This window comes from Ovis canadensis, chromosome 23 (genome assembly GCF_042477335.2).
Source record: "Ovis canadensis isolate MfBH-ARS-UI-01 breed Bighorn chromosome 23, ARS-UI_OviCan_v2, whole genome shotgun sequence".
NCBI lineage: Eukaryota > Metazoa > Chordata > Mammalia > Artiodactyla > Bovidae > Ovis > Ovis canadensis.
The window spans coordinates 55,659,146-55,679,113 of NC_091267.1; the positions used below are offsets into that span (position 1 = coordinate 55,659,146).

The 19,968-nt window shown below is 43.9% G+C and overlaps 1 protein-coding gene across 2 annotated transcripts in view; it reads left to right on the forward strand.

Moving 5' to 3' along the window:
• Nucleotides 1-18,045, forward strand: part of VAPA (VAMP associated protein A) — a 48,620-nt gene extending 30,575 nt beyond the window's left edge. Inside the window, exons 2-7 of one of the 2 annotated variants that reach the window (XM_069568653.1) lie at nucleotides 1,032-1,184; nucleotides 4,248-4,351; nucleotides 4,766-4,846; nucleotides 11,370-11,504; nucleotides 15,282-15,455; nucleotides 17,266-18,045. In XM_069568653.1, the coding sequence (XP_069424754.1) occupies nucleotides 1,032-1,184; nucleotides 4,248-4,351; nucleotides 4,766-4,846; nucleotides 11,370-11,504; nucleotides 15,282-15,455; nucleotides 17,266-17,424 (806 nt within the window). In that variant the 3' untranslated portion in view covers nucleotides 17,425-18,045. The remainder of the gene's footprint in view (nucleotides 1-1,031; nucleotides 1,185-4,247; nucleotides 4,352-4,765; nucleotides 4,847-11,369; nucleotides 11,505-15,281; nucleotides 15,456-17,265) is intronic. The other variant, XM_069568654.1, reaches the window with a different exon arrangement.
• The last annotated feature ends 1,923 nt before the right edge of the window (nucleotides 18,046-19,968 follow it).

Consider the following 19,968-nt stretch of genomic DNA (forward strand, 5'->3'; position numbering starts at 1 on the left):
AGCCTTTGTCTTAGATAATTTCCCACTACTCAGCAAAATGGGAGACTTTTGTTTGGCAGAGTTGGGGAATTTTCTCAGTCTGGGATCCTTACTAAAAACATTTTAAAGCATACTAGAAACATTTTAAAGTTCTAAATATTCTGGTTTATTTAATTTCAGCCTTGAAATTTGATTTCAGACTTCTAAAGGTTTTTTTTTCTTTTCTTGTTTAGAGACCACTTAAAATTGCTTTTGGGTTAGTGAGAAGTGTGTGGTTGTTGCTTCTCATGGGGACATATTTTTCATGTTTTATCTTCTGTCTCCAAATTAACCGGTATTCAGTTTATTGTCTAAACCTGCGTACAGTGTCTTTAGGCTTTTCTTGAACCAAGAACTGTACTGTTTCTCCGTACCCCGCTCTCCCGCTTTTTTAAAAACAAAAAATGGTTTTAGATTTACTTAATTCAGGCAGGACTGCATCGCCGTTTGGTTTCTTTGTTTTGCAGTTTTATGTTTGGGTGTTGAACCAAAGTTTAAAAAAACCTTTGTATGTAGACCATTTGACACAGTTATCTTAGTAAACCTGTGATGAACGTGAGTGAAAGAAGGAGCGAGTGAGGGGGTCAAGGCTGATGGAGGTGGGGCGGGACCACTTGATCTGGGCCTGCTGGCTTTAGGTGGAGAGACTTTGCCCTCAGCTCGGTCAGGTAAGCCTGAAGACGGGCTCTGGTTTGCAGAGCACTGGGGGACCGATCTTTTCAGTAATGTGGTAAGCATGTACTGGGAGAATACAGTTTGGGGCTTATTTCGTAAGTTGTGAAATTTTCAGAACACATTTTACTTGATGGAAACAAGAAAAGTTCAAGTAGGGATTTTATGGGTTGGTTAATAACGAAGGAGAGAGCACAGACCCTTTGTGAGTCCCCACCTGTACACGGACTTCAGTACATACTCTACATAAGAGGTTATGTTTGTCCAGTTTTGAATTCTGTTTTTATGTGGGTGTGAATCCAATTACATTTTCCCCCGTTTTTGTTTTTTAAATCTTACAGGCCCCTTCACAGATGTAGTCACTACAAACCTTAAGTTGCGAAATCCTTCAGATCGAAAGGTGTGTTTCAAAGTGAAGACGACAGCGCCTCGTCGGTACTGTGTGCGGCCCAACAGTGGGATCATTGACCCCGGGTTGACTGTGACCGTTTCAGGTAGCAAATGTTCATGCTGTCCTCCCTGTGTGCAGACTGCTGTAGAAACTGTCTGCCCCTTCTGGTGGGGTGGAGTGGGGGTGTGTTTGGGGATGGGGTGGGCTGAAAGCCCTATGCAGTCTAAAATGTTACGCTGTTCTTTATTTCTGCAGCTTACTACCACCACATCCTCTGCCCTTATTATTTGGTCTTTGAAATTTTGTATCATTTTTGGCTTTGCTCATTCTCTCCCATAGATCACTAGCTGTTATGCTTTACATGCAGCTTCATGCATTGGAGAAGGAAATGGCAGCCCACTCCAGTGTTCTTGCCTGGAGAATCCCAGGGATGGCAGAGCCTGGTGGGCTGCCGTCTATGGGGTCGCACAGAGTTGGACACGACTGAAGCCACTTAGCAGCAGCAGCATGGAGGGATTATTCTCAGTCTTTTGCTTGAGAATGTACGGTGTATATCTTTGGGCAGTAACTTTGAATAGTTGGTGAGGCTTCTGTCTTTACTGTGAATGCTGTGTCTGTTTTGATCCCCTTCTGTGTTTACTTGAAGTCCGCGTGCGCTTGGCTCCTTCCTTACACGGATTACTTGCTCCTGCCGTGCAGCACAGTCAGTGCCCCAGACTGTTCCTTCTTCCCTCATGGCACTGGCTCACAGTGGAGGCAGGAAGGTAGTCGAGGGTACAGTTTACTTAATGGCAGCGCCTCTCAGGCCCCACACCAAGACCAGTTACTCCCGTTTTCTGGCCGTGGTTCTCACCTTTGTGAAGGCCTGTTGTAGCAGCACGGGCTTCTCCAGATTAGAGTCTCTGTGGATACAGCCCAGACGTGTGTGTTAAAGCACACAGAGGATGCCTGGGTAATCCTGACAGGTATTACTAAGATAGTAAACAATTCTGTGTCAGTGTTCCAATTTTCAGGCCCACAGAGCCGGCTGGGGGCTGGCTCCTTGAGATGTTTCACGGTGGAACCTGACGCGCGGCAGTTGAGGCCAGACTGCAGTTAGGGTTTGTGGGGCACTGAATCCTCCCTCGGTCACTAGCCCCGGATGCAGAGCCTGGAGGCCCTGCAAAAGGAGTTTTATGGTGTGGCGGCCGGGCAGGCTTGCTGTCGTGTTTGTCCGAGCTGTCAGTTCTTGGGAAAGGTGGCGGGCAGTGAGAAGAGTGAGCAGTGGGCACGTGTGTTCTGGAAGTTGCTCTCTAAGGCCACAAGCCTGCAGCCCAGTTGGAAGAAGATAAAATAATTTCTATCCACATGGTTAAAAATGGATTTTGGCGCAAGGAGCTGTACCCCTAGGATTCCATGGAACTATTCAGAGTGACTTTCTTGGAGTGTTCTAATTCACTGAGCTTTTCCGGTATTAGTGTTTTTTAAGAATGTGTATATACTTCTCAAAGCACTTTCTCCCACATAAGCTCCCCTTGTATTGAGCATCTGAGTTAACTAAGACCTCCAGACACACTGGTTCCTGTGTCCACACGCATCCTTGACGCCTTTCCTCCACTTGGAGCTTGGCACTCCAGCTTAGTGCAGCACCTCAGTGGGTGAGGGGTTCTCCAATCACACTTTCTCCAGCAGCCCTCCTTGATTGTCTGCATATTCACTCTAGCACGTACTAGGTTAAGATTGTCTTTCTCTTGTTATGAGGTCTATCAGCAAGTCAAAGTCACATCTTTGTTTGAAGTTTTCTTTTTATTCAGTTTCTAGTGAATATCCTGGGGTGGTGGTTCAGTGACAGGTGTTCCTGGAGATGCATTGTGCGTTATCTGGATAAACACACATTTATCCTGTGCGTTTCTTTTCTTTTTCCACAATTTTGCTGATTCACGTTTTTATGGGTGCTGGTTCTTTGTTGCTGCATGGGTATTCTCTAGCTGTGGTGCACAAGCTTCTCATTGCAGTGGCTTCTCTTGCGCAGGTCACAGGCTTTAGGTACTTGGGCTTAGTAGTTGTGTTTCCTGGGCTCCAGAGCACAGGCTCAGTAGTTGTGGCGCAAGGGCTTATTAGTTGCCCTGTGGCCTGTGGAATCTTCCCGGATCAAGGATTGAACCCACGTCTCCTGCATTGGCAGGCAGATTCTTTGCCACTGAACCACCAGGGACTCCCCCTGTCTTGTGCATTTTCTACTGTTGCATATTTGGCTGTTAAATTTTTTTTTACCATGATGGGAGTTAAGGATCTCTCAGACCTACCTTATAAAGAAGAAGTTCTTATATAATTGCTATTTCTTGCATTTGCTTAATTTCATCTGAGTTTTTGAAAATGTTGACATCTGTCTTAGAAATAATCTAAATATTAGCAGGAAAGTTAACTCCACAGTATTGTGTACATATTTTGTGGAATTGCTGATTCATTCTTTATAATCTCTTATTAGATTTATATTACATAATTTAAACCATATAGAGCCTCTAAAAAACCTCTTGTAGGCCATTGAAAACCATAAATGCTTGGTAAAAATTTTTAAATATAATTAGTAGGACAGTGGAAAAAGTTCAGAAATCATGAGGCTGTATGGTCTCCTTCTACACTTTGTTGTCTTAGGCTCATTTAAACACACTGATAAACTCTTGAATAGGTGTTTATTTAAAATCTATTTTAGAAAAAGCTAGTTATATTGAAGCACTAATGAACGGTAGTGAGTTTTAAGTTACCTAGAATTTCTCCTATAAATATTCTAGTTGTCTGATTTTAAGAGCTGTTATCACTAAATACTAATGTGAAAACTAAATTTATAAGTGGTTTTAAATACAAATTTACTAGATTTTGAGTTTATAGGCATTGTAATAGTTAATGTTAGCAAAGTTTTGAAAATTTTCCAGACTTAAGTTTAGAGAGGGCACTTATAGATACTTATTTTTTAAAATAGCCATTTGTTTATTTTGTGGGTTGTTAAAGATGTAGCAACTTAAAAACGTAGACAAGGTAAAAATAATTGAAAATCATAAAATTGATTCTGAATCAACTTCAATAATCCAGTGTTTCTTGCAACTTTGCTGGTTTTCTTTAAATTTTCAAATTAGAGAGTGAGTGCTGGGAATGGTCAAAAGTCAGTGATATGTCCTTTCTTCTTCAGTAATGCTGCAGCCTTTTGACTATGACCCCAATGAGAAGAGTAAACACAAGTTTATGGTACAGACCATCTTTGCTCCACCAAACATTTCAGACATGGAAGCTGTGGTGAGTAGAAAAATTGAACAGAAATCTTTTGGGGGAATGTTGTTTAAACTTGGGTTTTGTTTAGTTCTTCATTGAGAAACCTACTTTTTAAAATTAAAAAAATATGTACATCTCTTTGCTATGGATAATCCTAACTCATGTCAAGAATGAAGGAATTTTGAAGTCATATTTGTTAGAGACGGATTAGAAGTCCATTGCTAACAGTGAAGCCCGGTCATCTCTAGGGATGTCAGTGAGGTTTTAATGGTGGTGACAGTAGCTCTTATAAGGTTCTGTAGAAAGTTCTGTGGCACCTGGAAACCCCCCAACCCCTGCCTCCAGGCAGCTGCTCTAACCCTTTAGTCCCTCGAGAGGAAACCTAGTTGTCGCAACTGTATTTCCTCTGTCTCATTGTTTGGTTTCCTTTGTTTTTAGTGGAAAGAAGCAAAACCCGATGAATTAATGGATTCTAAATTGAGATGTGTATTTGAAATGCCCAATGAAAACGATAAATTGGTAAGTAGGAAAATTTAAGAAACTTGGAAGCTGCTCAGCTCTTACACTGAGACTTAACTTCTGCTGCTGGTTTCGGCCTTGGTGGGTGTGTGATGTAGGATACAGCTGTTCCAGATTCGGTACTCAGGCTTTTTCTAAAAACATGGTGTGGACGTGCTCTTTTTGTGTTATAACATTTTATTTGTTCAAGAGGAAAAGTACTTTTAAGATAACTTTTGATTAAAAGTATGATTAAAAAAGAATTAGTTTAAAAAGCTGCATGATGGAGAAGAACCATCTCTTCCTACCAAAATCTTACCACTTAAACCACTTCAAGTTCTTCGTTAGAATAAGATGTGTGTATACATAAATATAATTAAGTTACAGACATAAACTCCCTTTTAGCAGCTATATACCTGCAGTCTGCGGGTAAGATTTAATTTACATGGACATTTAATTTACATTTATTCCAGATTTGGCTATTCCCAGGTATTTTGTTCACTATTGTTATTTGTCAAAATAACTCTGATTTTATCCCTTAGTAAGTGATTTTCATGTTGCATTTTGATTAGTGTGAAGCAAATAAAATTTGAGAGAGAGTTTGAAAAATAGCCTTAGAGAATGGGTTGTGGTCACTTTCTCTGTTCCTTTTGTGAAATTCAAATTTAAATGTTTTCTGTGGTTTTTAGGAGGACTTCAGGGGTCTTTCGATTTGTGTGCATGTGATTTAACGTAAAGTAATATGAACACATAGCATGGTTTGGCACAATTAGGTTATAATCTGACATGACTGTTGTCTTTGCTCTGGAAGCCGTTTCCCCTGTTGAAAAGTAAACTTGCAAGTTAAATACATGGGCTCGATTATTGTGTTTCTCTTTGAGGATAAGCTGAAATAAAAAAGTGCCTGAGTGGCAATTAGGTGTTGACCAAATCATTTATTGTGTTTTTAATGCCTTTTTAAGGTGGTTTTGAAATATTTGCCAAAGATAGAGAATGTGAACACATGTTCTTACTGGAGAGCGAGGTTCTGATGGTGTAGTAGCACTGATGAAGTTTTGACACTTCCCACATAGAGTTCACTTTCTTTTTTGCTGAGGCTGCCAGGAGGCTAAGAGCTTGTGTAGTTCTTACCGGAACCAAGAAAGCACAGTAGCACATTGTCTGGGTTGACTTGTTTTATTTCTAGTTTTATTGAGCTGTAGTTGACATGCTGTATAAGTTTAAGGTGTCAGCATAAAGATTAGTCTTCCATACATAGTGAAATGATTACTGCAGTAAGTTTAGTTAACACTCATTGTCTCATACAGCTACCAAAAAAACACTGTTTTCCCCTGTGATCAGAACTCTTAGGATCTGCTCTCTTAACAGGTGTTGAGTGTACCGCACAGCAGTGTTAACTGTAGTCACCATGCTGTATGTTACATCCCCAGTTCTTGTTTATCTTGTTTATCTGGAAGTGTGTACCTTCTGACCACCTTCATCCAGTCGCTCCTCCCCATACCCGACTCTTCTAGCCACAGACCTGATCTCTGTTGCTGAGAGTTTGGGGCTTTGTTGTTGTTTTAAGATTCCGTGTATAAGTGAGCTCATCATACAGTATTTGTCTTTCTCTCACTTCGCTTGGTGTAATGCCCCTAAGGTTCATCCATGCTGTCACAAATGGCCGGGTTTCCTTTTTAATGGCTGGGTAACATTCCATTGTATACACGCATTCCGGTTCTTGCATGTACACCACAGCTGCTTCACCTGTTCTCTTGGTGGACACTTAGGTTGTCCCCATGTCTTGTCTGTCGTAGATGATGCTACTGTGTGAACATGGAGCTGCAGATATCTCTTCCACACGGGCTGTCCTTCCCTTCAGATGTGTTCCAAGAAGTAGAGTTCACTGGAATAGGGTTAACTTATTTTAAAAACACATTTGGGTATTTTCTCACTTTTATGAGTTTTATGATTTTTACAATTGTTTAATAAGCACAGAGCTGTCTTTGAACTGGGCTTCTCTTATGCTCTGGATTGGAGACCATTTGAGATTATAGTCTGAAAAGGGCCGGGACCCAAGTAGTATTGGAAACCAAACCAGAGATTGAGGGAAATGACATGACTATGATAGATGGGCCCAGCCATCTTCCACCTTACACAAGGAAGGAAGTAGCAGGTGCCCCAGACAGAGGTGTGGCCCAGATTATCCAGCAGAGTGGCTCTGGATCTGCGAAAGGCTTGAGCAGATACTGCGTGGTGAGCTCAGGACCCCGTACCATGGAGCTAAAGCCAAAGTAGTTTGGTCCTAAAAGTTTTTCAGAGTAGGTTGTTAGTAACCTGGAGTGTGTTCAGCAGTTTCAAAGTTCTCCAGAGAGTAGCTGATCCTGAGCTTGATATACTGGCTGCAGAAGGATATGCGCTTATTGAACTACTTGGACTTGCAGTATAGTTTTTACTGACCGATTAGATTATAGGGAATACTTGCTAAAGGTAATGATTTTTTAAAAGCGATTGATTATGAAAAACTTGAAATACCTAGAAAAATGAACAGTAAGTTAACCCCTGTGAACCAGCTTTATAAATAATGACCAGTTTAATTTTATCTCATCTCCATCACTTCCCATCTCATTTACTGTTTGAAGTCACGTCTCAGACATAATTTCAATCCGTTATTGTTTCAGTATATATTGTTCAGAGCTAAGGATGTTAAGAAAAGTAGAAGAGTGAAGACAACACTGTCATTAGTCTTCGAAAGTTTACTGTATCATTAGCATCACACTGCCAAGCAGAGTCACACGTGTCATCTGGACATTTGTAGTTTGTTTGATTTGAAATCAAACATACTGCTCTTGGACGATATGTTTCTTAAGACTCTTAAACTGTAGATTCCCTTGTTTTCCTCTTGAAAATTGTTCTAGTAAATCAGGTTTGTCCTGTAGAGCTTCCTGTAGCTTGGGTTTTGTTGGTTGCATCCTTCAGGTGTCATTTAGCTTTTCTGCTGTTTTTGGTATTTCCCATAATCGAATCTAGAGACTGGATTAAATTGAGGCTTATTTTTTGCTGGTGAGGGAGAGGGCAGGACTGCTGTATAGATGCTTATCTGTTCTTTCAGGAGGCACATAGTGTCTTCTTTGCTTTGAAGCTAGCAGCTGTCGGTGTGTAGACAGTGGCTCCCAGCCAGGGGACATCTGTCTGTGTCTGGAGGCATTTTTGGTTGTCACAGCCATTGGGGTTGGGGGGAGGTGCCTACAGACAGCTAGTGGGTAGAGGCCAGGGACGCTGCTTGCAGAACCATTCCCAGAGCAGAGATTCTCTAGCCCTAAATGTCAGTAAAGTCAAAAGTGAGAAAGCTTAGTTCAGGCCCATTAATTCACGGAAGGTTGCGTAGTGGTGATTCTGTGATTCCTGCTTCATTGTGTTAGAAGTATGTGGCGCTCGTTTGATACTTGCTGATACCGGCAGGGCTGGAGTTCTCAGTCTTTCTCTTGGTTAGAAGCACCCACTCACTGTGTCCTGGGGGCGGTACCCGGTAGCTTTGCACCTCCTTCCTTTTCTCCTCTTTGCTGTCTTCTGTGGACTCACAGACTTAAACTCATTTGTGTTTCAGCCCCTCAGAGGTACCATGATGGTACCAGGTGTTCTGTAAAATACTCTTTGGGAAACTGTTTCTGCTTAAACTCATTCTTGTGATGCTGCTAACCTGCAGGTTCTACAAAAAACCCCTGTGACACAGGGGTCACTGAAGTGGGCGCTGCCTGCTCCAGACCTGCCGCCTGAATTGTTAAGTAGTGACTTCCTGTTGAGTCGTCAGCTTTCCGTTGTGTCAGAATCTTTATAGAAAATGTGAAGCATCAAAGTAACCAAACCTGGAGTGTTTATAATATAAAAAATACAAAGTTTTTGTGTATTTGTTATAATGGTTAAGGATGAAACCTTATATATATGTATGGATACACACATGCACGTGTAAAAATACATTTGAAACACCTCTTTTCTAATGCTTTATTCATGTAGTGATAAGACCCTGTTGGTAAGACCCTAATGGAATCTTGCCACTTCCAGTTCAGTGTTAACTACAGACAATGTTAATGAAACGGCTCTAAGATCATAGTGTCTTTGACATACTGCTTTCTTTCTAACATCCATAGGTAGAGCTATGAAATTACTTAATACCCCATTTCTGTATATGTGTCTTCACTTTAGTGAGAACTTTGTTTATTAGGGAATTAGGGCATCGTTGAGTCGTGTTTTGCATAGATAAAGTTTGTCAGTTTACTACAGATAAATTGGTTAGGTGCCATATGAAGCTGAATGCTGCCTACACAAACTGATTAAAGAGGACACTCCCTTATTCAAGGAAAACATACTTCTAAACAGTTAGTAGCATGTATTTTTAGAAGTAAAGTATGAAACATTTTTTAGTATATAGTTACGATTATTGTGTAGTAAATTCCTATGGTGACATGGTTTGACCTCTTATTTGTTTAGTTTGTTCGTTTATGTTTTTTAAAGTGTGTTAATTTCAGTAAAATTCAATTTAGTCTTGACCAAGTTGCTGGTGACAGCCTGTGGTTTAATACACAGCTCCGTCCAGACGGCACTCGCATTGTGTTCAGCTGAAGAGAAGCCCATGCCAGTTAGCGGTCCCTTCCACATTGACTCTGAAGAGTTGCCCATCTGAATTTAGGACCTTTAGTAATCATTTGGAAAGCTTTAGTTAATATCCAAAGCTGATAGATGGTGCAGTAGCTGTCATAGTTGTTTTACTTTGGTCTCAGGGTTGGTGTAGGCAGCAAGTCTCAGCGTTGTGATGTTGACTCAGTGTTTCTTAATGTTTGGTACCCCATCCCCTTCTCACCCCTGCCCGCAGCCCCTCACCCACCTCCCTGAGCCACCACAAAGAAGTAGACAGTCAGTGAAGCGTATTAGGAAGGCGCCCAGTGTGACCTGTGTTTGTTTAGGTGTGCTGTTATTTCTTGGCGTTTACTGTTCCTAAAGACAGTTGGAAGAGAGTGTGTTATTATGTTGTTGATTTCCTTAGGGATTTTAGAACCTTGATGACAAATATATAACTAAGAAAATGAAGGTGTTGGTTATCTTGTAGGAAAGGTGCTAGTATAGTGGTTGAGTCCATTTTTTTGTTGTTGTTGTTTATCGTTTAAGGAAGTCATTTTTGTGATGAAACAGTCATAATATATTTGAACCATCATTAGAATATGGGCTTCTTTTTGGGAAATAGGTCTCTGATTTGGATCGTACATAGAATGGCCTAGGAGTCGAAGAAACCTTTCATTTTAGAATGAAAAGAGGTCCTGTTACTAACACTTTCTGGGCAGCTCTGCCTTTAGGTACTGAGACTTGTGGCCCCCAGTCCTCGGGGCTGTGAGCATGTTGTTGGTGCGTTTTAGTAAGTTCATGGCAAGCACAGTTCTCTGAGTTATTAACTCTTGTTAGTTATGATTATCTCTGTATTATGAAATCTGACGTCCAGTTAGTGTTCGTGGTTTTTTTAGAATGAGTGTGGTTTCAAATTAACTTGTTAGTAATGGTATTTGATCACTTACTCAATTCTGTTGAAATAAAATTTTTTTGTGTTTTTTTTAGGCCACCAACTCTACTTGACATTTTCCAAATTTTAAAAAAGTATTACATTTCATTTATAAGCCCTCCATTTAACATCTGTTAATGACTTTTGCTTTATGATATAATGTTATTTTCAAGGAAAAAATACTTATCGTAATGAAGAATGAAGGGCAGTCAAGAAAGGGAACCTTAGGGGTCCTGTGTATAAAGATTTTCTGTGATTACGTGTGCATTATTTTCTGTTGAGATAAAGAACAGATTGACAACAGTGCATTATCAGATAAGATGGAGAGGTCTTATCATAGTTATGTTTAGTGACCTGGATATCAGTAAGTATTATTTGATCTGCTACAACATTTTTGTATGGTATTATCTTTAAGTGTGTTAAAGGAATTTGAGAAGATAGAGAACTGTGGAGATACAGTGGTGTACTAGAATGTTCTGTGTGTCTGTGTCTTGATCCTGGGAGGTAGGTAGGGGGGTGTGTGCGCATGTTTGTGTTTGTGGGAGGGGTGTCTGTGCTGAATACAGAAGTGTATAAATTATTATAATTTTTGAACCCTTGAAAAAATTCATTTAATTTAAACATTATTCGAGTGTTTTCAAAGGTAAGAAAATGGAAGTGCTTGTTCTTCAGGTATTGACAAGTATTCATTAGTAACAAAAATTAGGAGCCATGCAGGTAGAAGGTCCTCATTCTAGGACACCATGAGGCTGGAGTAAGGTTAATAAGGTTTATACATTTAGTTTAGTGAATGTAATGCAAGATGATTGTAGCTAATTCATAGAAAAAAAACTTCAAAAAGGTAGTTTTTGCTCTAACATAACTATTATTTATTACTATTTCTTATGTGTGACACATCTTTATAGAATAAGTTGAATGTTGAGAGCCTAATGATCTCTGTGTTAGTCATCCCCAGTCCCTCGCAGGAGTGGTCAGAGCTCGGTGTGAATCTGAGACTGTGTTTCCCCTGCACCTCAGGGTCTCGCTCCTCCAGGGCCCGCCGTGGCCGTCGCTCCGCTGAGCAGCATCAACAGCACAGGCACAGCACCTACCACTTATAGTGCGAAGAATGAGCCCAGGGGCTTCAGTGTGTTCAAACAGGAGAAGCAGAAGGTTTGTTTCAGGGAGCTGACAGATAGACGGGTCTGCCAGTGTCACTGATCACGGTGACATAGTCACTGAGCACGTGCGAGGTATTTATTGTGAGTGTTTTATGTGCAGTAACTAGAACTGAAAATTTCAGCTGTTTAAAATGACAGCAGAACCACAGTCACTTAAAAACCATGCATACAAATTCTTCTGTTTAAACAGCAAACACAGCACTCGATAACATCCCAGTCGTGAGCAGAACAGTGTAAATGGGAGCATTATTATGAAATGGGCGGCTTTTTCACTGTCACTGAGAGGTTTGGGGAGCATCTTCTGGGAAAAATCTGACGGGGGCAGCAGGTGTCAGTCAAGGGGGAGGAGCTGGTGGATGTCACTCTCCAGGCAGGTGTTTATGTTTATACATAAGAAAGATCAATGAGATTTCTGCCTTACATCTTCTGTCCCATGCAGCTGACAGTCACTGTCTTTAATTGTCTGTGCCCCCCAGGGAGAATGGTAGCAGGAGCCCTACAGATCTGAGGTCACATTTGAGTTTATTAGTGTCTCCGTGTGTGTGCCTGTGTGTATGCTTGTGTGCACCTAACATCCATTGAGTCACTGTCGATGACCTTGACCTCCTGGGGGTGTCCTGGATGCTGTAGGCTGCCTCTCTTTCACACGTCCTGCTTCTGGGGAGCTCTAGCTTTCAGAGAACATGGACACTAAGGCTTCAAAAACCTACTCCTTTCTCTAAAGGCCTGATACTTCTAACAGTTTTGTGATTTTAGTTTAGACTGCAGATGTATTGATACTTTGGTCACTTTATATTCAAACACCGCCTCCTCTCAGCTGAGGTCTTATTTGAGCCTCCTGCGGTTCTCTGGGCTTTGCCCTTTACCCTCTGCACATGCCCTGGACCCCTCACTCCCCCAAGAGCCACGAGTGTTGCCCCGGTGTGCGTTCTTTCCCTCCTCTGTCCATCCCAGGGCTTCAGTGCAGAAACCAAATTTGCCTTTTATCTCACCTTTCCTTTTCTGGCAGCCCCTAAGCCCTTGCTTTTTCTAATTATCCCTAAAGGGAATAATTCAGAGTATTGGAACTGAAATTCTAAAGGAGGCTTTCTAAAAAGTACAGCAGTAAACTCATCTCCTAGGTGGAGGGGCTTGCTGCTGATAGGCTGAGTCATGTGGAGCAGGGTAGCGTGGCCTTGACTGCCGAGTCTCTTCCGAGTTGCCGTGTTAGATGTGCGCAGCGTCACTGCTCCTTGACTGCTCGGTGTCACAGCTTGTTGAATGCCTCCAGTTGGTGTCCATGGCTCTTAGAAGAACCTGTCTCCTCTTTGGGAAGCGTCTGAAGCAACTTTGGAGGAGGGACCATGCAGTGGAGCCTGTAGTTAGGTCCCAGCAGCCTTGGGGTCTCCAGCTTGTCCCGCACCAGTGACGCCCCCACTCAGCCCTTCTTTAGCCACCCCGAGTTAGGTTCTGTATGCTTCCACTATAAAGTAGTTGATCAGTAAATTGGATTTCCTTGCCCCTGCTGTGTGTGCCAACTGGTTTGCAGGGACCTGAATGCTTGTGAGCACAGGGTGTGTATGCACTCACTCAGTGTGACCATCTCATGACCTGTTGGGCTCACTTCTGACAAGTGTTAGGCTTCACTGTTATCCTGTGCATCCTAGTCTTAACGTGTATGTACCACAGATTGGTCATGACATTTCTTTTCCTTTTCCTTATAAAGGCAATATAACTATATTAAGGAAAATTTTCACTTAAAAGATCTCATTCTGTCACTGTGAGATGCTGTTAGTTGACGTGGTATTTAAAATCCCAGAGTGGTAGCTTCCCATCAGATGTTAATAAGAGTGAAATGTTTAAGTAACTTAGGTAAGGCACAGAATAGTATTTAGTGACATCATGTCGTTTAGAATGACACTTAAAAGATGTACATATAAATGAATAAAGAAAGATTTAAAAGTTACATGTATGCTGAGTTTATAAAACATGCATATGAAAGAATATTGGAAGATAATATGGGAATAATAGTTATGTTGAATTAATGAGAGAATGGGAGGTAATTTCCTCTCTCATATTCTCAATTTTCTAGAATTTCAAAAATTTGTTCAAAAATAAAAAGCCATTTGGGAAGAATTTGATGAGTCCTCGTGCTCATTTTGTCTTTGCTTGGTTGACCTTTTGTATCTCCTCTTAATTTCTTAGTCAGTTTTCTGGCACGAGGGTGATACTCTTTCCCCAGACCGGGAGTGTGCAGAGTTGTGGTATTGTGGACCGTTTGTCTTCACGAAGGAAAGAAGGCCGTGTGCCATCCTGGTTCCCAGACGCTGGGCTGCTTCTAGGTGGAAAGTGAGAAGTCACTTGGGAAGCCGTGCCGAAGTGAACTCTAGTGACTGTGAAGGAAAGGAAGAGAGAAGCTATTGGTGGAGGGTACCAGCATCTGAAACAGGATTTTTAGCAGACCTGAGGGGCTTGGCTGGGAAGGAAGAGAGGGGAGAAGGAGGCTCGCACGGAAGCAGAGAGGATCATGAAGCAAGCTTCTTGTACCCGGCCCGGCGGGGATGCTTTGGAGAGAGATGGGGATCTGAGTGTTGACTGGGACCTCAGTATGATCAGTGGTGTTCATTTTTACATGGATCTAGACATAGCAATCAGAGCACAACCCCTTCATAGGAAGTACGTCTTGTCCCCATTTGTACTCAGTGTGAATTCCAGAACTGGGATGCTGTGGCAGGTGTTGAGTGTAATTAAATCCTCTGATGAGTACTGTGGAACCTGCCATAAAGTTGATTTTGAAAATGTTTTTGGTAGAATTTTATATCTGAAGCAGTTTATACCTTGCTATCTGAAAAGTTAAATTTTTAGCAAGTAAAATTTTAATTGAAGACAAGACTTGCTGTGCTAGTCCTGTTGGGGTGCTTGAAGGTGGAGAGGAGGTTCGGGTGGACAGGTGTCCAGCTGAGGCTCAGGGCACCTGGGGGCCCGCTGGGTCACATGGGTCAATGCTGGCCGGACTTAAGACATGGGGCTTGTAATTTAAAGTGCCAGAGCACCACGTTGGCTCTGCACTGAATTTCATGACTGACAGCAGGGAGTGTTACTTCATAAACGGGGGGGTCACTCATGTTTGAGCGCAGTTGTCAGGTGGACTCTCCCTGCCTGCTTTTTCCCCATGACATGTGTTTGTGCTCATTATCTCCCCTTCAGGCTCCAGGTCCTCCAATGACTTTTTCTGTGAACAGAACTTGGGTTTTCTCTCATGCATTTCTCTTAGGTGGTCTGATTTCATTTGAGTGGTTTCGACCGTGTCCCCCTGCCCTCCGGCACCTTGCTTGGGCTGCAGAATCAGCACTGACTGTGAACTTTATGGATCCGGGCAGGCATCCCTCAGTGTCCTTGTTGAGTGACCACTGGCTGGGGTGCTGGGTTTAGGGGTGAATGCACAGACGAGTGACTCTTGCTCTCCCAGACTTTGAGGTGTTGTAGGGAAGAATCTTGGAGGACGATGTGAGCTGCATGCTCGCTGCTCTGGGGTGGGAGGTGGATGCAGAGCAGGGAACCACGTGTTCGGACCTTGGTGACCACTCATGCTCACTGTTGTCCTGTAGAGCTGGTCACTGGGGACCAGATGTTGGACATTTTAAAAACTTTAATAATGAAATTGAAACCTGTCAGAACTTTCTGTGTAAATAATTTCTTGGACAGGGATGTGGAGTTTTAAGTTTTGTTTAAAACTATTAAGGAGAGTTGTCAGTTGACGAACTCCCTGCCTGCTACCTTTGTGATGCAGAACGACATGGAACCCAGCAAAGCCATTCCGCTGAACGCTGCGAAGCAGGACGGGCCCGCGCCAAAGCCGCACAGTGTCTCCCTCAGTGACACCGAGACGAGGAAGCTCGTGGAGGAGTGCAAGCGGCTGCAGGGGGAGATGATGAAGCTGTCGGAAGAGAACCGGCTCCTGAGGGTGAGTGCCCGCCTGGCCCCACTGTGCAGCGGCCTCGGCGCCCCTCTCGCCCTTGGCCTGGGCGCTGGGGGCTGGCGTGCCCTGGCTGCTTCCTCACTCGCTGGTGCAGCCTCCGCGCCCGGGCCTGGCATTATCGGCTGCAGCAGCAGTGCAGTCCCTGCGAGGGGGCCCCCGTTGTCCAGGGCGGGCCACCAAGGTGTGCTTAGTCAGAATTAAGATGTGCTGTGAGTCACATAGTGCAAGAAAAATCCCTGTTTTGAATTGTTACGTTGAAATAATATTGAATTCTGTTAGATTCAGTAAAAGATACATTATTAAAGCTAATTTTATCAAGTTTAGTACCTTTTTAATGGGCTTAGAAAATTTTAAATTTCGTGCATGGCTCCCATTGAAGGCCCCTGTGAGGTGGCTTGACCTGTGCTGAGATGGTTTTTCTGGCTGTTTCTTCCTCTCCCAAGCCCCTCTCCAAGGCCCCTGCCCTGAACACCTACCTGGAGGGTGGAGAGATGCCCTCTGTTTCACAACCACACACAGCTCCATCCAATTGTAAGGGGGCTGCTGTTTGCCCTTTTCCTTTACCTGCCATGACCTCAGTTCTGTGTTTGGTGGACGGTGTGCTCCCTGGCTGCTGAGCCCAGGTGTTCAGAGAGCTGAGGCCTGAATGCCAGGAACTGCCAGGCTGGGAGACAGGTGATGGAATTGACTGATGTTCTCTAGGAGATGCTGTTTGAAGAAGCATCCTACTTTTTAAAAGATGAAAGAACCCTGAAGACCGCTGGTGCACTGAGTTGACCTCTGGCCCTTTAACAGCTCACATTGAGGCTGGCGTTGCGGCAGCCTTCCTGGGCAGGATCTCCCCACTGCCCTTCACCTCCCCACCCCCGCTTCCTCATCCAGCCTGTTCATCGAGTGTGCTGTGAACTCTTACCCCATGTCCGGGCCACACTCCAGACCCAGGGAGGCAGAGTCATCTGGAGTGCCTTTTAAAGTTCTCTCTGGGACCGAGAGTCATTGTGTCCACATAGGACTAACCAGAACAAGACCCAAACCCACAGCCCCTCCGAGCAGCCGGTCATGCAGGCAGACAGCGTGGCGCCCAGTGCATGTGGTGTTACTGGAGAACGCACCGGGGGTGCAGTGCGAGAAGTGAGACCAGCCTGTGCTGAGGAGGTGAAGCGGTGCCCCCGCTCTGGTCACGGTGGCAGGCCAGGTGGAGCCGGCTGCCTCGGCGCACAGGTCATTCTGAAGCTGGTGAAGCGTCATAACAGCCTCCTGCTTTGAGTGACTGCTGTCATGTTACTGAGAACCTTGTCCCCTAAAGTCCCAGACTGACTGTCAGAAACTACTGTGTGAGACAGCATCAGTCAGGATGGAGTGGCCGCTCTGGTCTGGAAGTGGAGATCACCTTGCAGAAAAGCGGTCTCCAGTCCAGGCGCAGAGCCTTGGGGCGGGGTCCTGCGAGCAGCTCTCCCCCTCTGTTGGGTCCCGCCTTTCTCACAAAACAGGGTCCTGTGTCTCCTCCGTGGTCCAGGCCGGGTGCCAGCCCTTTACTCACACCCTCCCTCTCCCTCAGTCCCGCAGGGTCCTGGCTCTTCCTGTGTGGGGCTGGCTTGCCATGTGTCTGTAAGCTGGACTCTGACTAGCACTGACCTGTTTCTGGTCGTCTGTGGCTGAAGGGCCCGTTGTGAGGACACTGTGGGCCCCCCAGGTCACCTGCATATGGCTCTGTTGTCTGCCTGTGGGTTTGTAGCTTGTGGTCTGATGCACATTTGTCTTTGAAACCTCTTTTTGTGCCTGTGTTTTTTCCTAGGATGAAGGCTTACGGCTCAGGAAGGTAGCACATTCGGATAAACCTGGATCCACCTCAGCTGTGTCCTTCAGAGAGAACGTCACCAGTCCTCTTCCTTCACTCCTTGTTGTCATTGCAGCCATTTTCATTGGATTCTTTCTAGGGAAGTTCATCTTGTAGAGTGGAGCATGCAGAGTGCTATTTCTTTTTTTCCTCTTGACCAGAAAAGATTCGTTTACCTGCCATCTCACTGGTAGTGTGGCCCACGGTGACCATGTGGCCCACGGTGGCCATGCTTTGTGTGTACAGCGTCATGTAGGCCTCGCCCGTAACGGTCTCACGGTTAGAAAGAAACGCGTAAGAGCAGAGTGCTGGGCTCCGGACAGCGCCACCGCCACCAGACCGTCCCTAGCAGGCGTCATTGCACATTCAGTCCTTTATGAAATTCATAAATAAAGAATTGTTCTTTCTTTGTGGTTTTAATAAGAGTTCAAGAATTGTTCAGAGTCTTGTAAATGTTATTTTAATAATCCCTTTAAATTTTATCTGTTGCTGTTACCTCTTGAAATATGATTTATTTAGATTGCTAATCCCACTCATTCAGGAAATGCCAAGAGGTATTCTGTGGGGAAATGGTGCCTCGTACAGTGTAAATTTTCTCCTTCACCTTTGCTAATATCATGGCAGAATTTTTCTTATCCCTTGTGAGGCAGTTGTTGACTGAGTTTTTCATCCTTCCAATCCTGTCCCATGGTATTTAACACAAAAATAATAAAACTGTTAACAGATTCTTGCTCGATAGCTTGTTGTGTCTGTCGTGTCCTGAGGCGGGTGTCAGGGAGCACGCTGTGTGGCGATGTGGGTTATGAAATGCATGACTTACGGAAACCCCTGCAGGTGTCATGGTGTTTGTGGTTCAAAGGCCTCATTCCTTTAAGGAAAGGAATTGATAAGATTTCAGGACATTTTTGGTATTTTGGAAGGTCATATAATCCGCTTGTCTTCAAGATAATACAAAATAAGCAAATACCATGAGAATTTAAAAAAAGTGCTGTAATGTCAGTTTACGTGTCTGCCCTGTGGCATGATTCTGTTTAATTTATCCTGTTCTTAGGTTCTTTGAGTATCTATCTTCTCAAGAAAGACTAATTTTCCTTGGTTCTAATCACTGCTTTTTGACCAGCCTAGTGATTTTGTAGCATCTCAGAATAATACTTAAACGTACCCCCGCAGCTCCCCCCAGCCCCGGTCCAATTTGACATGTGAGGTAACTTCCATTATGGAATTTTGGTATTACCGAGTAAGCCTGGGGAATTCCTTTGTGAAAAATGACCGTCTTTGCAGGTCTCTGTGTCAACCACGTGAAGTGGGTTTTTGGTGTAACTGCGTGGCAGGGTCTGGTGTACTTCCCTGCACTTAAGTCTCACTTAGTTACTTCTGTGTTGGCATAGAAAATTGTGAAACTAGAAAAAATAGATTCACTTTTTCTACTGAGTACAATCTAATCCAAGCAAATGTTGATTTTTGAAAATAGGTGTTGGTTTTGTAAAAGAAGCACTGATATCTGAAAGGGAAGTTGGACTTGGGGACCTGGCATGCAGTGAAGGATGTTGGCCCCGCATATGTGTGCATTTCATGAAGGAGAGAAACGGTCTGAAGTATTTGGTTGCATTTTCATTTCATATGTGTTTTGGGCTTGCCAGATCCATGTGCTGTATGGTGTCTTCTAGAAAACCCCTTGCCTGTGTGCATGAGTTATGAGAACATACGCATGTCTCTGGAGCCACCCGCCTGCCCGGGGCCCAGGGTGGGCGCTCCTTCTACTTGGAACCTGGGAACACATGCCAGCAGCACCCTTGCCATCCCACCCCGTCAGTGCAGAAGCAGGCACTCCCTGGCCTAAATCTCTCCCTGTGATCAGTGTTACTGGTGATGAGCATCAGGCCGGCAGTTTCAGAGCTGTCAGTTTTCAAGCTAAATTTAGCAGAATCCCATTTGATGGGAATCCTGTGTAGTTAGGGTTCATTTTGTTCAGCCCCCTTGTTTTCTGGTTGAGGGCTCTGAGGCCTTTTGAGGGGCTGAGAACTTCCCTCGTGTCTCATGGGAGGTGGAGGCAGGGCCGGACCAGGAAGCCTGCTCTCCGGACTCCAGCTTCCTGTTTCTGATAACTTTGACATGACAGGAATAGTGGACATTAATACGCTGTTTAATAACAGTGTGAAACTTCCTGGCCTAAGATGAAACCACAGGCCGCCATGGATAGTTTCACCTACATGTCTGGCTTTAATGTTTAGGCTAGGATTACCCCCTCCCAACTGGTAAGAAGTAAATGCATTTTCTGGTAGGCATTTCACAGACTGTGTGATGCAGTGGTTGGTCTTAGCTGGGAACCATCTACGACATAAAAGTCCACGTGGGCTGCTCCTCCGCTTTACATTCCAGGAAGCGCTCTGACTGTATGGGAGGCGCCTCATTGCCGTATGAAGTGTGATTTGGTTGCTTTATGACAGTTACTTGAGAAGAGTCCCACTGTATTAATTGACTGGTAATATAGAGGTTAAACTGTCTTTAACCCTTACACGTTTAGAAATCTTTGCTTTGCCTGCCTGCTTACTTGGAATGTAAGCGTGAGGGGAACGCACTGCTGACATCACCGAAGCCACAGCCTTAACGTTCCTACGTGATGCTAAGTGCACCGCCTTCCTACGTTCTTTCTGTAACTAA